The sequence below is a fragment of the Rissa tridactyla genome, chromosome 11 (assembly GCF_028500815.1).
Source record: "Rissa tridactyla isolate bRisTri1 chromosome 11, bRisTri1.patW.cur.20221130, whole genome shotgun sequence".
In the NCBI taxonomy this organism is placed as follows: domain Eukaryota; kingdom Metazoa; phylum Chordata; class Aves; order Charadriiformes; family Laridae; genus Rissa; species Rissa tridactyla.
Window position 1 is genome coordinate 7,820,647 of NC_071476.1, and position 27,019 is coordinate 7,847,665.

At 47.7% G+C, this 27,019-nt stretch overlaps 1 protein-coding gene across 8 annotated transcripts in view; it reads right to left on the reverse strand.

Moving 5' to 3' along the window:
* TCF7 (transcription factor 7) overlaps positions 1-20,156 on the reverse strand; it is a 75,824-nt gene extending 55,668 nt beyond the window's left edge. For 6 of the 8 annotated variants that reach the window (XM_054216895.1, XM_054216900.1, XM_054216892.1 and 3 more), the window contains exons 1-3: positions 19,647-20,156; positions 19,488-19,554; positions 18,977-19,086 (exon numbers count right to left, since the gene is read on the reverse strand). In XM_054216895.1, coding sequence (XP_054072870.1) covers positions 18,977-19,086; positions 19,488-19,554; positions 19,647-19,847 — 378 coding nt within the window. In that variant the 5' untranslated portion in view covers positions 19,848-20,156. The remainder of the gene's footprint in view (positions 1-18,976; positions 19,087-19,487; positions 19,555-19,646) is intronic. The other 2 variants (XM_054216896.1, XM_054216893.1) reach the window with 1 other exon arrangement.
* Between the last annotated feature and the right edge of the window lie 6,863 nt (positions 20,157-27,019).

Below are 27,019 nucleotides of genomic sequence, written 5' to 3' on the forward strand. Positions count from 1 at the left end.
GCAAGAATTCGGATAGAGTCTAGCTCAGCCTCCCAATCCTTACAAACATCTTCCCAGCGCGGCGATGGCTCGCTGTCATTGTCACCCTATGGCCACCCTCACACTTTGCCCAGGGAGCCACCGGTACCTATGGGCAGAGCAGCACCTGCGCAGAAAGAGCGGAAGTTTGTGACTGTTTGTCCTCTTCCCCTCATTTTTCTTCCTAAACAACCTTCTCCTTCCTCGACCAGCCCATTTTCGGTGCTTAGTGGGCCACTTTGTCACCTTTTATTGTCAGCCTTCCTCCCCTTCACCAAAACCCCAAACCCTTTCCTGCTCGCAGAGAGAACTACAGACACAACTGAATACCAACAACCACAGCATGCAACGTGAAAGACAAATTCAAAACACACGCTGTCTCCTTCCCGGTGGCCGGCATCACCCATCTGGGCTCTCCTCCTGCGGTTTCTCGGGTCCCGATCCCCGGCAGCCCGCTGGCCATCCTGGTGACGGGCAGGACGAAACCCCACCGGAGGTTTAAGCCGTTGCACCAGATTAAAAAGCTGATAGTGAGAATTTGAAGTGAGAGGACAGAGGAAACGGTCAGCGCTGTGCCCAGTTTCGAGGGCTGACCAGTGCTTCCTAAGTAGGTCACACCGTGCGGAGGAGAAATCACTGTTGCCTGACCCCGCTATCGCTGAGTTGGCCCAAAGTGCCTCCCCCAGGGCATGGCCACCCCGACCGTGCTCGCCGTGCACGCCACCTATGAGCATACAGCTGCAGAAGGGCGAAATCCCGATTTTAATCCCCCGGAGGCGATGCCATCGCGACCGAAACGCCATCCCCGACCCTCTGTCCCTCCCCCTGCGCTTGCCCGGGTGGCCGGGAGCCGTTAGACGTCCTCAGCCTCCCCGTAACCTCCCTCTACACAAACTGTTTACAGACATTTTATCGAGGTGCACCAGGTGTGGATGCGGTTACCAACTTTGAGACTGTTTACCTCATCCTCTTCTCTGCCTCACATTGTCACAGACTGTATATAAAAATCAGATAACAATGGTACTTCGGTCACCGCCAGCTCAGCCCCTGCACACTCCATGCACACATGCACTGGAGGACGTGGTGCATGTACAACCCTCGCAGCAAACCACACATGAGCTGCTGCAATCAACTATCTGCCTTATCTCATTTTTTGCTGAAGTAAATTACACTGAATTTTTTTTTTTTTTTTTTACCCTTTTCAAAGCTAATACACAAATGACAGGATGTTGTTGAAGGAAAATATGAGCTTTCATAAGCTATTATTATTAGCACATGCGCACCTCTCTGCTGCTTTGATCTTACTGTAGGTTCGTGTTTATTCCTCCCGACTCTGTCCCGGCTGAACTCAAACCCGATGTCTGCTCCGATAGAGATCACGAACAATTAAAGTGGGATTTGTTAGCCACAACTTTGCGGAGCCAGAGCTACGGGATAATTACAAGGGTGACATTCGGCCGAATACACTATATATAGTTTTCCCGAAGTCTCTCAGCCGTGACGAGGTGTTTGCTGTAAAACGGAAGGGTGGTAATGTGTACTGAATAAGCGCTCTTTGATATTTTGTATGTAAGTTAGAGCACGTTCAGGTTTTGTTTGCAGCGGAACCGGGCTTCTTCCATTGTCTTCCGAGCAGAAAAAAACCAACAACAATGTTCAAAAAAAGCCATTCCAGGCTGCCTTAAAAATGGTGTGAAGGATTCACGGCCATCTCAGCTGGCTTCATGACCAAACTAAGTTTATATATATTATTATATATGGGGTTTTTAACACTTCTGCTGGCAGCACAGAGTCAACCCTGCTGCAGGAAAGTAATTCCCAGGGTGTTTCTGCTCTGGTCATTAGGGGAGGTGTTTGCCTAGTGCCAATCGATTCCAGGTCCACAAGCCCACTGACGGCAGGGGCGTTGGGTGGACAATACTCAGGGTGTCATTTGGTGGGGAGGCACTGAAAGAAAAAAACTAACTTGGCTCTTAGTCCCTGGCCTAAACGTACAAGGCCGGCAACCAGAAACAAGCAAGTGGTTTTTCAGTGAGCAAATATGACTCTATAATAAATGAAGTCCTGGAGACTTCAGGACCTGGCAGGGTTCAATTCGTGCTCGGCCCTGACTGGGCTCATAGGACCAGAGCCCTTCAGCTGTAAATCCAGCTGAATACAACCCTTTTTCCAAGGGAAATGGAGGGAATGAGTTAAAGGGAATAAAGCAAGAAGAATGGGATAGGTGATTCTATTAACTGGCTTCATGCACAATTAGACCATAATTTTAGGCAGCCTGTGTTCAACCATAAAGAAGACATCCAAGGCAGCACATGGGGATGAAAGGCTGCAGCCGTGGGAGATTCATGCTTAGAGGGGGGACTTGTCCGTCCATGTGTCCCTGCATCTGCTGCCACCCCAGTTCCCCTCCTTCGTCCGCATGGGGCAAATGGACACGCATTAAAAATACCCCTGCAAAATGGGGCGTACCTGTGTATTTTTAAAACATTGACCTCAGAGTTGCCCCAGCAGCATTTGCACTTGAAGGCTCGGGCTCGCGCAGAGCGATGCCACCGAAGTCTCAGTGAATGCCACCAGGTTTGGAGGTGACACACGAGGTGGCGGGTGTTGGCACGGGTCCGCTGCAAAACCAGATGCTCTTTGTATTGAAGGGCGATGGGAGGCTGGAAAGAACTATGTGAAAAATACATCAGGGGAAAAAAATGGCATCGGGAAAAAAAAAAGATGTTCTCCATGAATGTTTTTGTGAAAATTCTGACCTGGTGAAAAATGTTACCTATTCAATGTTGAAAGCCAACACCAACCAAGCACGGGCAGTCTTTGAAAAATACCAAAGACAAGAAGTTTGCAGAACTCTGACAATTCCCCGTCAGCCCTAACGACTGTGTAAAGGGAATCGAGAACGGCAGCAATCACAGGAGACAGCGGCTGCCAGCGCCGCTGAGTGATATTTACATCAATGTCCTGCCAACAATACCATTACTGGATTATCAGGGCGGATTAAGCCTTTAGCCAATTACCCCGACTGGTAAATTGTAGATTGTCTAGACTTTTTCATGTTCAACAATATGCATGAAGTTTCTCTTTATCGCTAGAGCATCACACGATGCTCTTATGGGATGTAATCCTGTGCTTCCCCGGGAGGTGCAGGTGAGCCCTGCCTGCAGCTCTGGGTTGACTTAGCGTGGCCCCGCGCGCAGACAGATTTATTTCAGACGGGATTCTCATAAATTCAGAACGACTTCCAAATTTCTTGCCTAGGAGATCAAAGAGGCGAGCGTTTGCTTCATGCCATCTGTGGAGCTGCTCAACAAGGGCAACGCAGTCTGGGGAGGGGGGAGGAGAAGGGAAAAAAGAAAGTCTCAGAGATTATGCCCTCAAAAACAAGCTCAAATGCCACCCTCACATTAAAAAGCACTGGTTGGCAGTAACAATTAATTTCTTAACTGAAACCCGCCCAACTGTGTCCAAGTGTTTTAATTTGCCTATTGCTACAATATGCAAGGGAGCTGGCAGTAATGGATTTGCAATTAAAACTAAAACTGGCAAAGAAATCGCAAAGCTGGCAAAAGAGCTAATCTGCAAGCCATGATCACAAGATTACAAAGTGTTTATGCACATGCTAATTACCCGAGCACATCGCTGAGAATGACTTGTAGGAGACAATACCGGGGTTTGCGTGATCTAAATCCCTGGATCCGCATGGACAGCCCAGCCGGCACCCTACTTACTTCCCACAGCTCCCGAGAGGGGGAATCGCCACAGAAAGCAGGGAAAGGGACAAGGGATAAGCAGGCATGGTCCCCCTGGTGCCACCCTGCAGTGCAGTCGGGGGAGCATGGCAATCGCCTCTCAAGCAGGTAAACGCCAGCAGGCTCGACCAGAATATGGAGCCCATCACCCTAATAAAATTAAAATTACCCTAATAAACTAGGGCTGTATGGCTTTCACCCTGCTATCTCTTGGCTCTAACAATAGTTACTCTGGCAGGTCCCTGGAGATTGGTGGGTTGCGGAGCACATGGCCCTGAGATGCCACCACCAAGGGTAAACACACACCTACGGCCACGGGCATGAAACCTCAACAAATTACCTGCAACGGACAGGGTGGGAAGGCAAAAGGACTTAAAAGTGATCAAACGTCTGTGCAAATGGCTCATAACAGAAAGTGACAGTGGTCAGGGGCACCGTGAAGAGCAATTTTGAACCACGGGAGAGAATTTCAAGGAGAAAACAGAGTGGAAGAGTAGTCCCAGAATAAAAGGCTGCTGGGAAAACTGAGATTCTTTAATATATAGGATTAAGGATTGCCAGTATCCTCAGGGAGGAAATGCAAATAGGGTTCAGACCATTTTTTCCATAAAAATTAGGAAGGAGAAAGAATAGACTTTGAAGTTCAACATGTTAGTAAATGAAAGCAACAGCAAAGGAGACACAAAGAGAAAGCAAGCCCTGGACGCCTAGAATTATGTCTTAAACACTTGGTACTGAAAGACAGAACCCGAGGTGATGAGGAGACTTCCCTTCATGCCATGCACAGATCCCAGAAAATCTCTAGATTAGAAACTGCCTGAGAAAAAAGTATTGCACAACAAAGGTAGGCTGGAGTACAGCATTCAAATGGGATTCTCCCTGCCTCGTTCAGCCAGCCCGGGATGACGAGGCTGCGAGGAGCACATCAATGAGGACCTGGTGCGGATGCCAGGATGCTCCCGGATGCGCAGGGCAGAGCAAGGAGTTTTCTGGACTCTGCTCTGTGAAATGGTGGCTGGAGTTGGTGTGGAAGGAGGTGACACTTACGGACTTCTGTGGAGAAGTCAGAAATCCAATGGGCATCTCTACAGAGTTCTGCGGGCTCAGTTGCGTTGGTGGGAGGCTGATCATTCCTGGCACCCTCATGAAAGCCGGATGGTTCGTCCAGGCTGCAGGGAGGTAGTGAAGGACCAGAAGGACATCACAAGGACACACAGCAACAGTCATTGCTAGGTCTGGCAGAGGCATGGATGGATGGATGGATGGATGGATGGATGGATGGATGGATGGTCGGTCGTTGTGGTGACTTTTCGGAGGTATCAATGGCCTTTCTTGATTTTCTGGTAGCCAGCTGAGAAGGGCAATTTGTATTTGGCTGATGGTCACTCCAACCTGTCTACTTGGGTAAGGCAAGTTGGGTAAGAGCGAGTTCAACCCATCGTTACTGGTGGCCGTGGAATGCTATGTGTCAGGAAATGGCATCCAACCATCACCGATGCAGATAAGCATTACGGAGTTAATTAGTGCTACGGAAAGGGTGGTTCAAGGGGGAAGCGCTGCAAAACTTGGCTTGGAGATGAATTTATCCATCCCTACCTGTAACGCACTGTCAAGCAGTTAATGGTACATCCAGCTATTGGGGTAATTGAGTGAAATTCAGGAGTCCACAGCATAGAGGAGATGACACACCATGACAAAGAGGAGGTGATACAATGTTGGGTCCTTCAGACTATAAACTCTATGACTCCACAGCTCTTCCTTGCTCCAAGTGAGCTGTGTGGACTGTAAGAGTTTAAAGAATATAACAGAACCACAAAGTCTCTTCTTGGTTTTTTTTTTTTGTTAAATACGTTTGGGAGAAATGTTTCCTTACATCCAGAGATTCGGCTGGCTTCTCTGTACTTGTTAGCCAGCATCTAAGCCAGGCTCGGCTGCTGAGGTCTGCCACACTGCCTCTTGCAAGGAGAGCCCCAGATACAACTGTTGCCTATTTAAAGTCATCTACAAACCAGTTTAATAAAAGCTGACTGCATCTGCTTCCATGTTATTAGTTCTGCCCCAAAACTCTGTTCCTGGCAACACAATGTTCCACGCTAATGAGCCAAATCTTCCCCTCCCATGGCAGTACTCCTAAACCTCCACACCATTCAGTTCACAAAGTTACCACCCTGTTTTTCCCTCGGGGGAGGGAAGGATTGCAGCTGCAGAGGGGGTTCTTCAAATAATATGAAGGCCAAAGATCTGTGGGAAAATCTGCTCTCAGACAAATAGCACTTGGGGGCATCTGCAGAGAGAACCAGCCCCTCTTTACTTCTGTCTGGGTCCCACGTCCTTCTGGCAGCAGAGTTTTTTATGAACCAGGCTGCCATTAATCCCCTGCCAGTTCCTACACCCTACCATCCTCTGTGGGTAGACAGCACAGAGTGGGAGATAATGCTGCAGGGAAGTGGTATTTACTTCGCCTGGATTTTGCGGCTTCATGGGAGAGCTTCTACTCGGGGCAGTTATTTCTCACCCGCTCCTGCTGCAAGAAAGAGGCATTTGGTGTAGGCTAGGACAACTTTTCTCAGCTCCTTTTCCAGTCAATTTTCACCCGTTCTCGCCACTTTTCTCCCTGCAGCACCGAGCGCGAAATAAACACCAATTCGAAGTTATCGTGCTGTAGCGATGCTGCTCAGATTAAAGAGAAATCAGATAACTCTCATTACCTAACTGAAACTTGCTGCTAGACTTTTATAGAGAAATGATAACGTCTGAGAGCTGGAGGACTCTGCTGCCCTGGCAGACATCCCACGGCACCTTGGCTGAGCTGGGGGGGGCTGTGCCCCGGCTCTCCCACCCGGCTGCCCCCGCATCTGGGATGCAGAGATGCCTGGGATGCAGGGATGCAGAGATACCTGTGATGCGGAGATAGCCAGGGTGCAGAGATGGCCAGAGAGCAGAGATGCCTGGCATGACCGGGATGCAGAGATGCCCAGGGTGCAGAGATGCCTAGGACACAGAGATACCCGGGGTGCTCTGGATGCAGAGATGCCTGGGGTGCAGATACCTGGAGTGCAGAGATGCCCAGGATGCAAGGCAGAGCCCCAGCCACCGCGAACGCATGTGGTTTTGGCCTCCACAGGCTCACACCTGGAGCCTCCAGTAAGGAAAACTTAGGCTTAGAAGTTGACATGCGCACGACTGATGGCTTTAATATTTCACAAATGGATGCTCTAGCAAAACGGCCGTCTCTACCCCACTGTGCTGAGTTTCCTCATGTTTCTAAAAATTGGACTGAACTTATCTGACCGTCTCCTCTAATGCTTGCTGTTATAAACCTTTCTGCACCACATGCGACAGCAGCATCTCCTTGGAAAAGATTTCACTCACTTCTGACTTTGCCTCAAGCCATTAACTGACAAACTGGCAGCTAACTACTGTTAACAAATGATTTCCTAGAGATTACTGTTTAAGTAAAAAAGGTTCCAAGATAAATAGACTCATTCTTCATGACAAGGAATTTGAATTATGCATCCAGGGGTTTGGTACGTGTGTCGAAAAACTACGCCGTGCAATCCTGGAGGTTGTTCTCATCAACGTATTACAAGCGGGTAAATAAGAAATGACATTTTGTCCTCAGTTTAATAGCACGGATTTGTACGGCATGTGTGTTTGAGACAACATGCTGGACCATCCAGGCATCGTTCCCATCCTACTAACGCCACGCTATGAAATTACCATTTAGGCTGAAAAAGCGATTTGTTTTTAAAGCAAGAAAAGATGCCAACCGCCTTGAAGGAGTTGTGGTTTTAGGGCCACCTGCAGCTTGCTAAAAGATTATGAAATTGCAATTTGTTTAATATCTTGAAGTAAATGGTCTAATAAGCAGCACAGCTTACTTTTTTTGGCTAGTCCTTCTCTGATCGTTTCTGAAACATCCCCTCTTGCAGCAGCCCCTGTTGGATTTTATGGGTTTTTTGCAGTATCGAGGTGGCTTTCCCTGCAGTGCTCTGCAAACATCGCTTACACATGAAACGATAAAGCTTCAAAACGCTCCTGGGGGAAACTGAGTCACGGAAAAACAAGCTCCTGGGGGACTGGGAGCTAGGATAAAACCGCGCTTCCTCCGCCGCAGCCGTGCACGGCAGTTACAAGACTATCCGGTTCCTCTGCTATAAAACTTGGTAACATGCCTCACTTCTTACCTGATTTTGAGAACATCCTGTGTTAACACATAAACAACTGGTGTAACTAATGTCTGTTTATTTGGCTATTTACACGCGTCTGACACGGCACCTGGTGCTCTCGGGGAAGGGGAGCGCTCGGCTCCGTATCAAACAGGGCGCAGGCAGGAGAGAGGCAGCTCCCACCCAGGGCAAAGAGCCACACACCCGCCCCGCAGACAGACGTCCACCCCCGCACTGGGTTTTACAAGAAAATTTGGACAAAAAGCGATGCTTTTGGACACTGGAGATGATCTTTCAGGGATTCACTGCAGCCTGCCTCATCCCTCACTATGCACGTATATGCGGATCCACGTACTACACCAGTACAAATAGTATATTATAATTTGCAAACATTTCATGTTGCACAGTTTAAATGTACGCACCTAGTTATATACTATTTCCAGTAAATGACAATAACCCAGCAACTGGCACTGACACATTAAGTAGTTTTCTGTCCTCTAGTGCGAAGAAATTAAATTTTCTCTACAACAACTCTTGTGTTCAAGTGCTGACACAAGTCCCAGACAGCAAATATTTAGTGTTTTTACCTGAATTCTGCTCCTGGCAGGAAAAGCACAAGACTTCACCAGAATGTAAAAAACTTACATTACTAGATATAACCCTGGTTTCAGCCATCAAATAAAGTATGGAAAACACAAAAGGATTTAGACATGATGTTAACTTCAAGCCAGAAGCGTTCAAACCAGGACAAGGAAATATATTTAAACTCTAAGAGGTTTAGATAAAATTATCATTTTGTCAAGGTGTTCCCGTGTCCCCCTGAGCAGCTGTTTTGGGGGGGCTAAATTAGCAACAGCAAACACATTTCCGTGATGTCATTTTACAGCATTTGATTCTTCAAAGTTGCCAACAGCCTGCAAGAATTCAACTGATCGATCTGAAAACCTGAGAGCCTGTTTCATTGGCAAAGGACTCCAAAGCTGGACAAGGGACAAGAGCTGCTCTTTCAGTTAAAACCAGCTGGAGAACGACTGTAGCTCCGGCAGTGAATCGCCCTGGGTTGCATCGCTGGAAGAGTTTGTGTCCTGCCCCATGACAACCACAGCTACATCTGATTTGAATGAAACGCCAGCCTTAATGATTTTCATGCCAGCTATTTAAGAAGCAATGTCATTTTCTTCAACACCCTCTTATTTCATTTGCTATCTCCAAAGATTTTGCTCCAATTCCAAAAGTGAACTTCTTTTGAGGAAACAGACTGTTTCCAACTGGCTTTAGAGGGGCCACACACTTAAAATCCTAGATGGGCTTAAACCACAACCTTCAGACAGCCCGGTGTCTGGAGGTGTATGTCTCCACATCCCCATCTCTCCTTGTAAAAGAAAAACGCAAACAAGAGATCAGCACTGGAGATTCAAATGCTTTTGCAGAAAATGATCCCTATAGTAATGCTTTCAAACAAATAACAAGCTAAAACCAAAACACAACAGCAATAAAATCAAATCTGATGAGCTCTTCAAAAAGATCGGAGGCGGTATCAGTTGGCAGGACCGTGTTGTGTGTCCCAGAGCTACGGCACTTCATCCCAGCCAAGGCTTTGCTGCAAACACACTCCAGCCAGGAGGCTGCATCCTTTCATATTTCCAAACAAAACGTTCTGATCGCTGGGACGAGGAAGCACATTTTTGTTGTGGATACATTACTGGGTAATTACTGCAGATTTCATTTAACTTGCCTTTGAATATTACAGCAGATACAAAGGCCGGGCAGCTGTGGCAGCTCCTCACATTATCAACTAAAGCTCTAGGTTTATATTTCAACAGTTAACCCCACAAATATCAGGGATGTGTGTGTCTACTGAAAGGAAAAGAAAATATTTCCGTTGATAGGAAAAAAGGGAAATACAACTGACACCGACAACCAGTGTCAAACTGATAGCAAGGAGAAAGTTTCATGTAAAATAAAAATATTAGCCATTTTCTCAATAAAATTGGGGTTTGAAAACCCCAATCATCTCATCTTATCCCCCCAGGGATAAGATGAGAAAGGAAGACCCCAGGTTAAGAGACTATTCATAGGACCAGAACGTGGAAAATTCCATAAAGCAACAAATGTTGCTAAGAATATTCAAAAGTCAAAGCTTTCTGTGGGTGTGCATGCATAGAGATGTCAACACAACTATTTCACGATCACCGAAATTGCTACTAGCCTGCATCCTCTCTGAATGGCTATTTTTAGGACCCAGCCTTTCATGTGGTATAATGATGTGGATTTTACAAGAGCATTTATAATGTGTTTCATATGGTGTACAGTCCGGGAGAAATTGCTTTGTATCAGAGAAAGTTAAACAAAAAGGTTTGGGTGGGTTGTTTTTTTTTTTTTTTTTAATTTTATTTCTTATTTTATATTGTTGCTTCTGTTTCGGATTTAGGGCTCATCTGCATATTTTAATTTGCCCTATGTGACAGCACTGGCTGTCCCAAAGGAACACTCAGCATGGCATGATGTGATCCCGCAAAACGTCACTTCGGTTTGTGAATCCGCATGTCCCTTTGGACGGTGGGATGTCAAAGCTGGCAATGCCACAGCGGGCACACGCCATGGCAGGAAGCCAAAGCTCAAAGGCCAACTTCCGAGCCGGGCTATGCTGGCGTCAGGGGTTGTGCACGGTCTCCCCCGGTAGAGTCGTCTTTTCTTCTTTTAGGGCAAAGTCATACAAAGCCAGGTTTGTAGAAGACAATGACTCCTCCTCGCTATCTCCACTCCTGCACCACTAATTCCAGGGCAGCGGCACGTAACAAGAACCAACTCATCAGCCTCTCTGTGCTAAGAAAAACCCATTTTCATGTGGTAGATCTTACGATGCTTTATTTCCTAAAGACAAAAGCAATCTCTGCACTGCCATCTCCTCAGCGTTGGAATAAAAATCCCACATTTCTGACCCTTTCTGAGCATTTTGCTGGGAAGAGAATCTCCCCAGCACTTCTTCAACAAGCGTGTTTATAATTGCATCCCCCTCGTGCTGAGTCAAACATACTTTACAATCCTGGGCTTTCACATTTTGCTTTTGTCTGAGTCCCATCAGAGGAGAACCTCTGTTTACGCTCGCGTGTGCTATTCCTCAGAGCAAACCACAGCAGAAAACAAATTCAACATACCGCGTACAAGTTGAATCACTTAAAAAAACCCAAAAAAACAAAAAAAAAGGCTTTTTTTTTGGTCAGTCCATGATTACTGCATAGCTCTTCAAGGCAGATATTATAGTTCCAGATTCTCAATGGAACAAAGGAGATACTGTTGAGACTTTTTTTGCCTATCATTTAATCAAATGTAAAGTTGTTATAACCGGAGGGGAAAAGTGCTCTAGATTCTAGTATCCAGCTTTACTTTGGTTTCGAAAACTTACCACAGCATTGTTGAGTTTATTGTGTTCTTTAACAAAATACTAATTTTGGGACCCCGTGAAACACAATGAACCAGATTCTTCTCGTTGCAGCTGAGCTGTGTTTAGCACAGAAGCAGCGGACAGGAGAGGAGCTGTGGTTTAAAGCCACTTTGGTGACCTCTCGCCCAGCGCCTCCAGCCAGGGGGATGCTCAGGATGGGTACCGCTACTTCTGCTAACCCTCCTCATGCTCAGGATTGACCAAATGTCCCACTGGCTCCGTGAAACCACCTCACAGAGGCAGCTGTGGTGGAATAGTCCTGCATAACTTTGGGAATGGTCATAAATCAAAGACCCAAAGGCAAAAATCAGAGAAAGGGTCACAGGACAGAGCAGTGACAAGTTGGCTCCGTAAGAAGGTGAAGGTGAGAGCTCTTTGTCCAAGGTCATTGGGAGGGTACCAAGAAAAAGATCCTGCCGTAATCAAGACTGGGAGGCACGTGATGTTGCAATCACTTCTTTTAAGAAATGAAGTAGGTGGGTTTGTGAGCCAGCAGCATGTGCTGAACCTGCAGCCCCACGGGGAGAACCGAGACCTGGGCTGACACTCGCAGAGGGCCTGGTACAGACGTTGCAGGTTCCCAGGACACCTCATCATTCACGCCATGAGACGCTGGCCCTGCCCGGGGTCTGGAGGGGGCTGTGCCCTCCCAGACAGACCGACACACAAGCCAGCAGACAAAACAGGCCATCGGTCTTTACTGATTCAGTTGGATTAAAACTGGAAACTAGGAGATGACCAGCTCCGTATCCTGTTACCAACCCTTTGAGTCACCCGTCGTCCTACCAAACCTTTGTTTCCTCCTCCAGACACAGAGATTAATGACCAAGTATCATGTTATAGCCTATTTTTTAAAGAGAGATTTTTTAAAGAGAGGCACATGAAGGAGCCTGTGGGGGGGACTCACATGTCCCAGCCTGGCATCAAGCTGGGATTTGGTCAGGCTGAGAAGTTTTCCCCGACGCAGTGGCTCTGCAAATAGCTCAGGAACCAACTTGTACCTACTCTCCGATTTCCGTGCCCTCCACCCACCATTGGTAAATGATGAGGTAAGAGCATATATACATCAGGCTGGGAAAGATGCTGATGTAAGCCATCTCCTGGCACCAAGAGGGGTGAGCTGGAGCGGCAGAGGCCTGGGAACCTGAGGACATGAGCAGCAATGGAAAGGAGAGGCGTTACATGCTGGCTGCAGACAGCCCAAAGCCTCGCAGGGGTGGGATGGAGAGAAGCCCCCACGGCGGCAGTGCTCTCTCCAAGAGGACAGTGCTGGGGATGTCTGCCATCAAGTCCCTCTTCAAATCAATGCAACAGATGGGAGAAGACAATCCTTGAGGATTTCTTGGGAAATCTGTGACTCGCATATGGTGCGGGAGATTTTAGTAACTGAATGGCAGCATGTGCTCGATGGCTGTTCACCCAAACCCATCCTGTCCGGCACAGCCTCCCCGTGAGCACACACGATGCTCACAGATGCACAGGTCCTTCCTTCACCTTCTCTACGGTGAACTAGCGAGGGGGCTCAAAGGCCAACCCGTATGAAACGAAGACTAAATTCAGTCTTGCTGAATCACTCATGGCCAAAGGGCCATCAAAGAACTGCGGGTGTGAAATTAATGGCAAGCTGTAGATGTTTCCTCAAAACTGTTGATATTTCTCAGCTCTTGACTGTGCTCTACCAATAACCATCGTGTCATGTACACCCAGACACACACAGTCCGGACCAGATTGCAATCTCAGGTGTGCAGCTCACACCACCCGTATCCTCAAAACCTGCTTCACTTGCAGATCACGCTAGAGATAGAGAGGGATTCAGCCTGCGATTAGGATCTGGCCCCTCACAGATGATCTATGAGAGCAGTCAAGAGAGTCATCCCTAGGGAGTTGGCTGTGTCTGTTTAGTCACAGGAGCACATGCGTGGTTACTTGAGCAGGTACCTCAGAAAAGCAAAAGCCAGTACACCCGACTGTACAGATTTGTCAGAGTTTCCACCCAAACGCAGGAATTTAATGGTGCCTGTAGACTTATGGCAGGAGAGGGACCATAAGCCGCAGAGCTCCTCGCTGCCCTCCCACCGCTCCCCCCTTCTCTCAGTTAAAGCTTTAGATGCCAGACCAGCTCTGTTCTTTCATCTTGGACACGTCGTGCGCCGCTAACCCCCAAATCACTTTGTTCTTCACAGTTAAAATTTCAAAAGTATTAATCATTAACATGGATGAGCTCTGGGAGCTCGGGCTGATGTTAGGTTTTCGCTTTTCTCTCCCAATTCTCAACCGGTTGAGCTACTAACATTTCACAAACAGCAACAGTTGGAAGCTTGCAGGAACGGTGCCTTTACCATACATGATCTCATAGCAGCTCCCCACCGACAAAGCATCCCATGCCTGGGAAGCCAGTTCCAGGGTAGCCTGCGAAGGAATCCCAGTGGGAGTGCAGATATTGTTGAACCGTCTGAATCACGTGCGCGCTTATTCACATGCACGGATTTACATAAAGCTTGCTTTTGTTTCCCTGTGACATTTTTCTTTCTCTTTTTTTCGTTCCAAACAATTTTAAAAATAAGGTTATATTAGACCACACACAGGCAGTGCTGTATCATGTCACTGCTTCTTAAGCAGAACTCTCTAATTTATTTCAAAGGGAAGTTCTGCTTCAAAATTGAGGGTGTGATATGAACTCAGAAATTAAGACAAGAATTTTCCTTGGGGGGAACCAAGGCTGAATCAGACATGCAATAAATGACCTCGGAAGCCCTGTGCCTTGGTACATCCACCTATCCGACATTATGCTTTCATATAAAAAAAAATTATTTTCACCATTATCCCCTTTCAAGCCAGGTAGAAGAGCCGGAAGAAGTGGATTCGCTCCGGTCAGGAGGGAACAAATTACTCATGTCTGTCTGCCAGGACGCCCATCAGCAGCCACCGCACTCCTAGCGCTTTCTGCCAGGAATATAGCAATTTACGGGGACAGAGCAGCGTCCCGGTGAGGTCCTGTGGCACAAGCCCTGCTGCCAGGGAACCTGGCTGGGATGCTGTTGGTGATGTTTCCCTCCCGCAGCAGCAGGCGCTGCCGGGAACGCGCGGAGCTGGTGGGTGTTTGCAGCTGCCCTCCCTCCCTGCACACAACATCTGGCGAGGGATGCAGCGGCGACAGATCCCCATCACAAGGCGACTCCAGGGAGTTTTCCCACTGGTTTTAAGAGGCTCAGAACTCGACACAGGAAAAAGCAATACTAAACTATTGCCCCGACAGCACAAGCTAGGACAGAAAGGCTTCTCCACAACAGCAGCTGAGCTGCAGATTTCCTTCCGCCAACTGCTGGGGGGGCAAGAGTCGCCCCCCACTGAGGGATGGAGCAGCCCTGGGGGAAGGGGCTGCAGCAGGAGTATCCGCATCCCAGGGCCCAGCTGATGCTCCCTGAGCTTCTGTCCGGCCAAGGCCAGCAGGACTTTTTTGACCTCATGATAGAGGTTTGGGACTTGTGGCCCCAGGCCAGCAGTAACTGCACTTTCATCTTGCCCTGCCCAAGGGGACATTTCAAACCCACTGCAAGGGAACCGAGCTCCAGGCGCCTGGCGGACCACAGAGAGCTGGCTCTCAACATCAGCATGATTTCCCAGTCCTGCCATCTCTTTTGGGGACTGTAGATGTGCAGAGCTCAGGAAGGTCCCACCATCCCTCTGCTCCTCCATGAGCTCTGGTTAGACAACTTAATAATTAAGAAAATTAGGTAGCGTCTGTTTTCTGAAGAAATAGAGGCCCTTGGACCTCTGTTTCTCACACAGAGAAAGTCCAGCTTTATAAATAAGACATTTTACTTCTGCCTTCACACACCTCACACGCTCACTACACCCAACAGAGGTGCCCCCCTGAGAGCTCTCCCACCGACCAGAGCTTGTGCCCTACATACGGGACAGCACGGCTCATTCCCCTATTTTATAAACCTATTTACAAAAGGAACTTAAAGGAACTTATAAGCGCTCCTTCTACCATTTAACTACCACATAGTACAAGATATAACAATGTTCAGAAAACCCCCTCGGGTCTAAACTCAATTATACAACTGTAGCAAGAAAAATATTTTAATCTGATCAAAGTGTTAACATGTTTGACCATGTCTGACCTCTAATGTTTGTAACCACCTAAAAGGCTGATGTTCTTACTAAGGATGTAGCTTAATTTGATTTAAAGTCATTTGTACTATTTAAAAAAGGATATAGTTTTATGATTTTATATTTCATTTAGAAATACAGTTCCTCAACTTGCTAATATTCTTTGGAAGTTTCTTGCAGATTTTTAACCGGCAAATCCTATATATCGCAGTCTAGGAAAAGCTGGACTTGGCAAGAGTTGGCAGAGTCATGTACCACTATGGATGCGACACCGGGCGAGAAACGGTTCTCCTGGTGCCTTGCAAAATTCTGAGATTTTGGAATCTTCGGAGCCTGCGCTGAGATGCTCTTAACACGCTTGAGCCGGAAGGTGCCCTCCCCATCCCGGCCAGCTGAGGGGGGTTCACAGCACGCTCCCAAACCAGGGGACACCCAGGCTCAGCCTTGTCCCCAGCTCCAGGAGCCCCTTCACCTGCACACCCTGGTTACCCCCTGGTCCTCCTTTCTCTCTTTGATAACTCTCCTGCCAGTCCAGGCTACTTGTGCGTGCTCAAAACAGCGTCATTCCGGCTCAACTGCCCCAAACTGGCCTTTACCACCTACAGCAAAGGTGGCCCACTCAGGCAAGGGCTGCAGGGTGGCTCTTGCCACCTCGCTGGGACAGCAGCTGGGCTGGGTGTCGCTGCTGATGTCAGGTACCCGGACACGTTCCATGCATCACTCAGGAGCGACACCAGAGCATGTAAATAACACAAGTGGGTGTGTTTTGGTAAAAAGGGCCAATTTTGGCTGGGGAGATGCGGGCAGGATGCTGGGGTGAGCAGCGTAACAGTTAGCGGGCTCCAATCACCTTGAGGGAAACAAAGCAGAAGTGATGCTGCTGAGAAAAATAAGAGAGAAAAAAAAGGAAAACAGCAGGTCGGTAATGCCGGTAGCGACACACCCACCCAGGCGGACACTCCGGGCTGGCTCCGGCGCCGCTCGCAGCACCCTGCCGGGGTTCGGAGGGAGCCCGCAGAAAAAAAAAAAATGTGGTTTTATGGTGCGTCGCAGGGCGGGGGTTCAACCCGCAGCCTCAGCGCCGGCCGCCCTGCGTCTTTCAGGGACCTGTATTATACTTTTCAATCAGTAAAATGTAAAGCCCGGCCAGTTTGCCAAAGTCCTCCTGGGTTAAATGTTTTCATTTTTATTTTTTGAAGATTCTGAAATTAATCCTAGCTGCAAACAACCATTTCCAGGAAGCCCCATTAACCAAAATATAATCTCCACTACCAAATGCCCGCATGACTGCGATATGTAATCCCATTCACTCACACAACCCTCCTCCCCGACTCTACTTGCGCTAAAGTGTTAATTAAACACACTTTTATGGATGGTTAAGTATCTGCAATCTTCGGTCACAGATCTGACCTCCTCAATTATTGGAAGCAGCCACCAGATTATAGCCCGCGCTTCATGCAATATACACAGCAGCAATAAGTCTATATGAGAGCAATACATAATTTACTATGATAACCTTTGCACAGTCAACATAAATACAAGACAGAACTGCCCAGAAAGATATATCGGAATAGCTATTGTACCAAGTCGAAAAACCAAAAGACCAGCCTTGATCTGAGGAAGAAATCTTCCCCTGCCTGTTCGGTAACAGATTTTTAGCTGAAAACACCAAATCAGCTTTTTAAATCACACCACACAAAACGCCGCAGGACGCGACCAGGCCTAAGTAAAGGGGCCAGGGCAGCGGGTGATTTCTGTGGCTCTTGAGGGGACGGGATGGTTCCCTCTCTGCGACTCAGTTTTCTCCCCTTCGAGTTCTGCACACTCTTACTTACTCCTGTCTGCTGCTCCGACAGTAACCTCTGGGGTTTTCACTGCATTATCAAGGGGAAAGGCGATTCACAAACCACAATCTACTTTTTAGCTTAATTGCTAATAAATAGGCTATCGCACTTTGTTGCCCATCTACTAAGGGTTTAAGATTAAAAGAAGTAGTCTACTACAGCACATAGTTGCTGGGCTAACATAACTCTGAATTTGGCCAGATTCTATACCAGGGAGCAAACTAAATGCATTTAAGTAAGATATATTTAGTATCATCATTTAAAATGTATCAAGAAGAGAGCAACTTGATATTTTAGAGGGGCGAGGGGGATACCTGGGACCTGGAGGAAGCGACACAAGGTGGGAAGCAACAGAAGGAATGCTTATTCAATTACAACAAATGCACGTTGGCCCTGCCTTGCAAACACAGCTTTTCTTGCTGTAAACTGAAGGAAGACTTCAAAATTTAGGGACGGATCCTAAATACCTGCACAGCAACTTCAGCAAGGTTACAGTAGCCTGTACCAGGGAAAAATCATCTCCCAGTGTGACCGAGAAGGGCTGTGCTGGGGCATGAAGAGGGGACGGCGACCCGTCTCCTCCTGCCGCACAGGCCAGCGGCGTCGGGTGGGAGGACACGCAGTGATTCCAGTTAATAGTATTTTATCACACTTTAACTGGAGTTTCATACCCTGCAATCCATCAATTTTTCATAACGCCAGTTTAACAACCTGCCCCTCTAGTGACAAAGGGGTGAAATTAAGGAGCATGTTATGTATTCTTTCAAACCTTGTCCCTTTACAGGTTTAAAACTAAAGCTGAAATAAACCAAAGGATGTTCTGTTCTCATTTACCAACTGTAAATGCAGAATAACCTCTGACATGAATGCAGCAATGCCGGCTCCTCAGGAGCGACACGAGCACTGATTATCCATCGCAACGCTGTGACATTATTTTCTGAAGTTCTGACAGAGATGGTGATGGGAAAAGACAGCTTTTGTAGAGAAGCCTTTAGTTTAATTAATCAGATGGCAAAATTTACAAACATTAGAATAAACGGAATTACTAAAGCTGATTTGACCTGAGAGGGAAAAACTTTAAAGGAAGAAGATGGGAATAGTCCTCCAGCAGCATGAAAACCTTTTCCTAAAAACCTCTATTGCCATTTTAAAAGCATAAAATCCACTTTCTGGGCCACCATCCACAACAGAGCCCTACCGAAGGCAGGCCCAAACCTGGCCATTTTACAAGCAGATAACGTCAAACTCGAGTTAAGCTGTGGGACATATCCCCGAACACAAACACCCGAAGCCGCTCGTCTCCAAAGCCTGTGACCCAGAGAAAGGAAGGGCCATTCTTACATGAGATATTAGCCTTTGATTGCTGGAAGAGGAAAGGCGAACCTAGAAGATGGGGAGGTTGGGAAAGAAGCTCCTCCAGCAAATTCGGAGCCAAGCAGGCGCTTGCTGCCGAGCATCTTTCCCCCTTCCCACTCCTCCTGCCTTCGGCTTGGGCAGAACAACCATTTTAGAAACGAGGATGTAATTTGTCAGGAAAAAAAAAGCATGTGTAGGTGCCTGCGCGACACCTGCAACAGACTTCAGCAGTGAGAGAGGCCACGAAACTTCTCCGTAAGGAGAGGATGAACTCACCAGAGGTGACATGGATCCATTGGGCAGATACGGGTCTGACAGCATGAGGAAGGGGTAGCCAGAATACGCGGATCCTTTATACATCCCTGGATCCTGATGCTTCATACCTGCTAAAATCAAAGTTCCCCATCAAGATTCGCCTTACGACAGGCAATTCCTCTGCCTTTCAGGGGGTCGCAGCATGTTTTGAGAGTCTTTTTGTCCCATACCCCTCGGGGAGGGTGCTGGGGGGTTGCTGGGGTCCCCTGGGCCTGCGGGGTCCCACAGGAGGTGTACTGGGAAGCCTCACTGCTGTCAGGAGCGGCTTTCCCAGGGAGGGCTGTGGTGGCCAAGCTGGCATCCCTTACTCCCAGGGGTTACAGGGTGGCGGGCTCAGGGACCGGGGGGCTCACCCACCCCAGGGATGGCGAGCGCTTGGCTGGACGGGGCGAGCCGGGGGAGGCAAGCAGGGGGACCGGGGATGGGGACACACACACAAACACAGAGAGACAGGGGGTCGCTGCGGACTAACCATCATCCATGTGGTCCGGGAGCTTGTCCTGATAAACCCTCTGCGGATCCTGCACACGCCTGATGGCCTGCATGGGGAGGAGAGAGAGAGGCAGAACGGGGGGTGGCGGGGCGGGGGGCGCGGGGTCGGGCGGGGGCGGCGGGGGGGGCCCCGGCTCACCTCGGGGTCGGCGGCGGCGGCGGCGGCCGGGCTCCCGCTGCCCTCCGACTCGTTCACCAGCGAGGACTTGAGGTCGGCCAGGTCCCGCTCAGTGAAGGCGTTCTCCGGGATCTTCTCCTCCTGCTCGCCCTCGTCCTTGAAGGCCAGCATCTCGTCGGTGGCCCCCAGGTCGTCCCCGCCGCCGCTGCCCAGCTGCGGCATTTTCCTCCCGCCGCTCCCTCCCGAGCCGCGCAGCAACTTTCCCGGCGAGTATTGTTCTCCGCCGCCCGGATCAAGCCCTTCGCAATTATTATCCTTTTTTTTTTTTTTTTTCCTGGCTCAAATTTTTTTTTCCCTCTTGAAAAAAACCAACAAATTTACTCCCTCCTGAAATTTTTCTTTTTAAAGTTTTTTCTCCTCTTTCCTTTTTAACTTTTAAACTTTTTCTTTTTGCCGTCAACTTTGCTTCCCCTTTTCAAATTCCCTTATTTAAAAAAAAAAATTATAATTTTTTTTTTCCCCCTTCTTAAATCTTTTCCTTTCCCCCCCTCCCTCCCTTCCCCCGGCGGCTGGCGGGGGGCTCGGCAGGCTGCGGGCAGGCGTCGCGGGATGCCGGGGCTCCACAGCCCACCCCCCCCGCCCCCCGTGCCCCCCCCCCCCGCAAGCCCCGAGCCCCGGGAAGTTTCGCTGGGAGCAGCGGGCGCCGGCGGCAGCCAAAGGCACGGAGCGCCCGGTGCCTGTGTGCGATCGCGGCGGCGCGGCGGCCAAGGGCTGCCGACATCAAAGCGGCCGCCGGGTGATTGGCAGCTCCGGGGAGGGGCCGGGGGCGGGCGCACACACACACACACACATACACACACACACACAAACACATAGACACACATGCACACACCGCACACACGCTCCGACGCGCAGTGCTTGCCTTAAAGGGACCGCTAGCCCCGCCGCCGCGCTATAGAGGGGTGACCCCCCCCATCCCCGGTGTGGCCCGGCACCGGGAGGGGAGACCCCGCCGGCCACTGCCATGCCAGCCCGGCCCGGCGCCCGGTGGGGGTTTGGGGTGTGGGGTGGCCCGATGGTGGGCAGCTCTGGGGGCTCGGTGCAGCCCCTGGATACCTGCGCACATCTGTACACACATGTGTGTGCACATCTGTACACAGATGCATCTCTGCTCCCATGGCTGTACACACAGGCACACCTGCACATACCTCTGTGCACACACGTGTACACAGGCGTGCCTGCACATACCTCTGTGCACACACACGTCTGTGCACACACACTTCTGCACACACACCTCTGCATATGTCAGGGCCTGTTTGCACACACACAGCTGCATGCACATCTGCATGCACACATCTTCCCACACGTCTCCCTGTGTGCGCACGTCTGCGTGTGCACGGGCTGTACACATGCACCAGCACACATCCACGTCTGCGCAGCCACACACACGTTTCTACAGGTGTGTACATCCACACACACATCTGGACACACGCGAGCACTCACACACCTACACACACACCAGTGGGGCCCACACATGTCCCCAGACACATCAGCAGAAGTGAGCACGCAACGGCACACATCTGCACAGACACATCTGCGCACACATCTGCGCACACAGAACACTTGGAGATTGGACTAGGTGACCTTTAAAGGTCCCTTCCAACCCAAACTATTCTACGACTCTATGATTCTGCACACACAAACACACCAGCACACACAAATACACCAGCACACAAACACAGCTGCACGCTCACATTTGCCCACAAATCTACAAGCGCAGATCGGCAGCACGCAACTAAACACAGAGCGCAGAAGGCTGTACATGGAGCATCAACGCATCCACACGTGTATATGTGTGCACGCACAGACACACATCAGCACATATATGTGTGCACACACAGACACACATCAGGATGTATGTGTGCACACGGACACATCAGCATCTGCATCTGCACACACAGGGACACATCAACATGTATGTGTGCACGGACACATCAGCATCTGCATCTGCACACACAGGGACACATCAGGACACATACATGTGCACACAGAGACACAACATGTATATGTGTGCACACACACACATCAGAACATGTACATGCGCACACACAGACACACATCAGCATGTCTATCTGTACACGCAGACACACATCAGCACGTATACGCGTGCACACGCAGACACACATCAGCATGTGTATATGTACACACACAGACACATCAGAACGTACGTGTGTGCACACACAGGCACACATCAGGACACGTCCATGTGCACACACACAGACGCATCAGGACACGTATGTGTGCACCCACAGACACACATCAGCACATATACGTGTGTGCACATGCATGCACCAGAACGTATATGTGCGCACACAGAGACACATCAGGATATGTATGTGTACGCACACAGAGACACATCAGCACCTCTATGTGTGCACACACGCACACACACACATGTGTGTGCACACACGGAGACGTGTGTCGGTGGGTGCGGGCAGGACCTGGGGGCAGGCGGGGGTGCCGGTGGCTGGGCAGAGGGTGCCCAGGCCCTGGGTGATGCCATCAGCTCCCCGCCATCGCTCCAAGCCCCGGCCCCTTCGGAGGCGCAGGCGGGACGTCGGATCACAGAAAATTATTAGTTTTCCCGACTGGCCCCGAGGGTCAGGAAACATGAAATTAACGTCTTCGCAGCCAATTTGGAAGGCACTAGACACTTCTGTGTCGGCGTCGGAGGGTTTTTTTAAGCAGTTCCCATGGAAAAGGAAACTCCCCATCTCTTCTGATCACATACGACAGGTCCTGTGCATGTCTCCGGTAGCTTAAAACAACACACCGATATTTATTTTCCTTAATTAAGATTGCATAAGATAGCCCTGGGTCCTGGAGACTTTTCTACAGACTGTAATGACGCCATGTAAATTGTTTTTTATGACCCAATATACTACATATTGTCACATTCAGCCCTTGAATAGGAAGCTAAAAATCTCGGTCCCTATTTTTCTTGTTAATTAGGGTATTATTACCAGGGATATAATCTCATTACTTTTTGGGGAGGAGAAGAACTAGTTGGAGCCACTTTGAAAAGTACTGAATATATTGAAATGAAGTGAAATCCGTCTTTCGGCTAATTGCTGATTTTGCAGGACATAGAATTATCGTTCTGATTTGGGGGACACACACACACACACACAGAGTTTACGCTGGGCTACGGGAGATGGGAGAGGGAAAGGATGCTTTTGGCTTTTTTTTCCTGCTCAGCTCTCCCATCCAAAAGAACGAGCGGGCTACCCCATAGGAAACTCCGTCTGCAAATTTCCATTCTTTTAAACATCACAAAAATAAAATAAGCTGCAGCCACTTTGAGTAATAATCATTTGAATGAAATATTTGCTACTTTAAGATTTTTTTTTTTCCCTTTCAGATGATCCTCTTGTTTTGCATGTGAAAAAAAAATCGTCTGAGATTTACAGCCCTCCCAAATGGAGATAAAGCCTTGGCAATGAGTTGGAAACCTGTTGTAATCTGTGATCCAGGAAACAAAGAGCCTCATTAATGCAGAGACTTTGGTGAGCCTTTGATGTTAGCTAGCATAGCATTCACTCTCAGTTCCATTTGCATTTAAACATTCATAAAAACATCATCTCTGCTTCCTTTGCCTTAAGCAATTTAGGAGTAAAGTATAGCTTCTATTTAAAGAAACCCACTGTGGTGAGGCTTAGAATACAAATATCACATAATCTTCAAGCAGAGCAAATATTTTATCCTACATTTCTGGTGGGCACATTTAATAATATTCTATTTAAGACCCAAAATAAAAGATCCATCTTATTTTCATTAACCTTACACCACATATTCGAGTGAAAAGGGAAAAGGGGCCCTGTTAATTCTAAATATACTACATAACAATTTGTGGAAGTAAGAGAATCCAGAGGATTTTACATTATTCACAAGAGCTGAGTTTGTGATAGCTGCATGCCTACAGCAAGGTGCCTAAATCCGTATTTGGGCACACAACACTGCAAATTTGGAAGAATGTTGGGTTGTTTTTATAAATATGTAGTTTTCTGAAGCACAGGATTTTCATCCTGGCTTTAGAATGGAGTAAGAAAAAGATTTTTTTTTTTTTTTAATTTTTAACAAACAGAAGTATGAAAGTGAAATACTAAGAAATCAGAATAAGCCTGAGAGTTTCTTCCCAAGATAAGGCACTGTTGCTCCCAGACGGCATCCTGAGGGAATGGCAGCATGTGGGGAATTTGGGGAATCACTCAGAAAGCAAAGGCCTACCTATCTTCTTATTTTCCAAAGTATTATCCACCAACACACCTGTGAGAAGTGGAACAGCGCTAAAAATACTGTAGTCAGCTTGACTTGATGTTTGGGAATATTCAACTCCGGTTTTTCCCAGTTTGCTGTATCATTAAAACTAAGAGAGGGATTTGAAATCGATCCCGTCACATCAAGAGCTCTTTATGTTTTCACTCTTAGGAGCAAATACAAGGAAATCTTTATATTTGGGGCTGTGAGTCAGTGCAGCCAGACTGATGTTTTAAGCATTATAAGCAAGTTTCCTATATGATGAATATCCAAAATTAAAAACTGAAATGGAAAACACTTAAAAACAACTTTACCTTGGATAAAATATTTCTGGAGCCGGATCAAAGCAAAACAAAAAGCCTGGCTTACTTGTCAGATCATATCTGCACTGAACTTCAAGGTTTGATTTGTATTATTTACATGGAAAAGGTCCCAAGAAACCAATTTGGCACTAAGTATCTTCATTACGTTTTTTCGCTTGTATGGGTGATTAAATCAATCTAGGGTTCCTATTTTAATTTTTTTGGAAAGGTGCAGCCATCTGTGAATTGAGGAACTTTTCTGATGTCATCTTTGTGCTTCAGACATACTTTTTTCCCCCCTCCTTTTTTTCTTTTTTCTTTTTTTTTTTAATAAGGAGACCTTTAAAGGAGCGTGTTTCCTTCCCGATTAGAGTTTCTAACTGTCCTTCCAGTAACTGTTTAGAATTAAAGGTGTATAACCACTTTTTAGAACATTTTAACCATAACACCTGCAGAGAACGGTAAAGCAGATTAAATTATAACCCAGGCGGCCTGGCTGTCAGTCCGTCTGGTCCTCTCCTGGCGTTTATCAGCACGTTCTCCCAATGCTGTGTGTGAAACTCAGCACGTGTATTTTTGCGCCGCGCTGCGCACAGCGGCATTACGTGGCTTCACCAGACACGTTACATTAAGTGAAGCTTCTCCTTTAAAATCAATGTAAACGCGGCCACTGATATTTCTTTTAGGCTGGGGTTTCACCTTCTGTTCTTTAAAAGGGGCTTCAGAGTGAAGCACTTGGATTTATGTAATTTAGTTTTGGGGTTTTTTTGCTCAGTTTTTTCATTCATTTAATAGCATCAGTTTGGAGTAGCTCCCATTTTACTCTTTTTGGACACATTTTATCCTCGCTTACAAGTTTATTTAATGTGGCTAAGGGACACATCTATCCCTGGCAGGTTGAACATCCTACATCTGCCTTCCTCTTTCATTCTATTTGCAGCAAATATGTTTCCCTGATACGCACACACAAATCAAAGTGTGTTTTAATTTTAAAACAGATTTATTTTGGCTTTTTTTTTTTTTTTTGGTAGCCAATTAATCAATTCTCTACGAACAGCGGAACCTTCTAAATATTTACCATTCTTTTGGAGACTCATTTGCGGGGTCGTCCCCTAAGGATGGCTTGATGGAGAGATTGGCAGCGCGACTGGTTCAGAGGCGATGGCTGCAAACCCCTGTGCGAGGTTCCAGCTGGGCGCAGGAGCTGCGGGAGGACAGGCTGGTACCAGCTGAACTAATCCTGGCAAGTGACCAGAGTAAATCAGGCCACTGAAAGCTCTGTTTTGCCCAAAGGGGTTTACACTGGTGTAATTACCTCGGCATAGTCATAGCAGGAACATTTCCTTAGTCTAGACAAGCTCTAATAGGTAAAATAGATCTATCGTTTGCAACTGAAACATCTCGACCCAGCTGAGGCAAGCGCAAAACCTCCCGTTCTTCTTTCCCCTATGCCTTTCCTTTGCTCGCGTGCGCCCGGGAACCGCAGGATTTCGTGTTGGTTTGGAACATCCTCCGATTTTCTTGGTCTGCGACAGAAAAAAAGGGTCAAGCAGCCGCTCAGCTGTTTCCCTACTTGATTCACTTTCACTCGGCCCATCTTAATCTTGCATGATTTTAAGTGTTTATTTGACTTCATGCATTGATCTAAACGTACTTAAAGGACTCACTGGCAGCTGCCAAAAGATGGCTTTTAAATTACCAACAGAAAATTGAGTCCCTGACGTTGCAATATTTAGGTTGCTTTCGAATGTCTACATGATTTTCTGGAAATGTTTCCAGCTTTTTGGACTGGAGATTCCTTTTCCCCCCCTTGGGAGGCAAGTACTGACGGCACCGCAGTCTGCTGGCTGGGGCCAGCATCCGGCTTTCTCCAGGAAAAGAGGATAATCTCGCTCCAAAGACTTCATCAGATGTCAAATAGTGTGAAATCCATTTTGGAGACCATGATCTTGGGACAACTCCCTGTACGTACGGCACGACATGGCCCAAGCCACCGTCAAATCTCCCAGCACAGTTTTTGGGTTTTCCTTTGTTTAGAAGATACCCTCTTATTTCGATTTTGTCAGGTTGTTAGACCGTCTCTTGGGGCAATTTTCACTGAAAATGTCTTTTCTTTGTTCCTGATACAAACAACACTTCAGCTTATTAAAGGACTTTATAAGACTCATCTATTTTTCACTCTGTGTGTTTTGTTCACCTCTTGCTGTTGGAACCGGCCCAAGCAACTGGCATCGTGTTTAACACTTCTTATTACTTTCACTGTCAGGTTCTCAGGCGCTTGCCTGATGCCGAAAGATCTGAGTTTCAAACAGGAAGGAGCATGTTTATTTGTTTACAAAAACACTTTTCCAGGGCTGCATCCTGTGGTCATACAATCATCCAAGTAGTCCCTGCTCCGATGAGTCATGCCTCTAAATTAAAAGGACCCATGAAGACGGATTTGCAGAATCACACTCATTGCTTCCACAACCGTTTTTTCCCTAAACCATAGGGAAAAGTATGTTGATTTTGGGGTCTATAAAATCTTATTTTTACCAAAACAAAGTACTGGGTTCCTTTTTTCTCTGACAGTGTCCTTTACATTTTAACAAAATCCTTACAAGCCGATAGAAGCAGCCCCTTGCTGTGCCTTTGGTACAATGGACTTAAAGTACACTTTGTCCTGGGATTCCTGTTTGTACATCGGACGGAACAAAGTGCAGGAGAAATCCAAATATTGTTCTTTTAGCTCAGGCTCTGGTCAGACATGCTATCCAGGCTGTAGCGGAGCCTGGT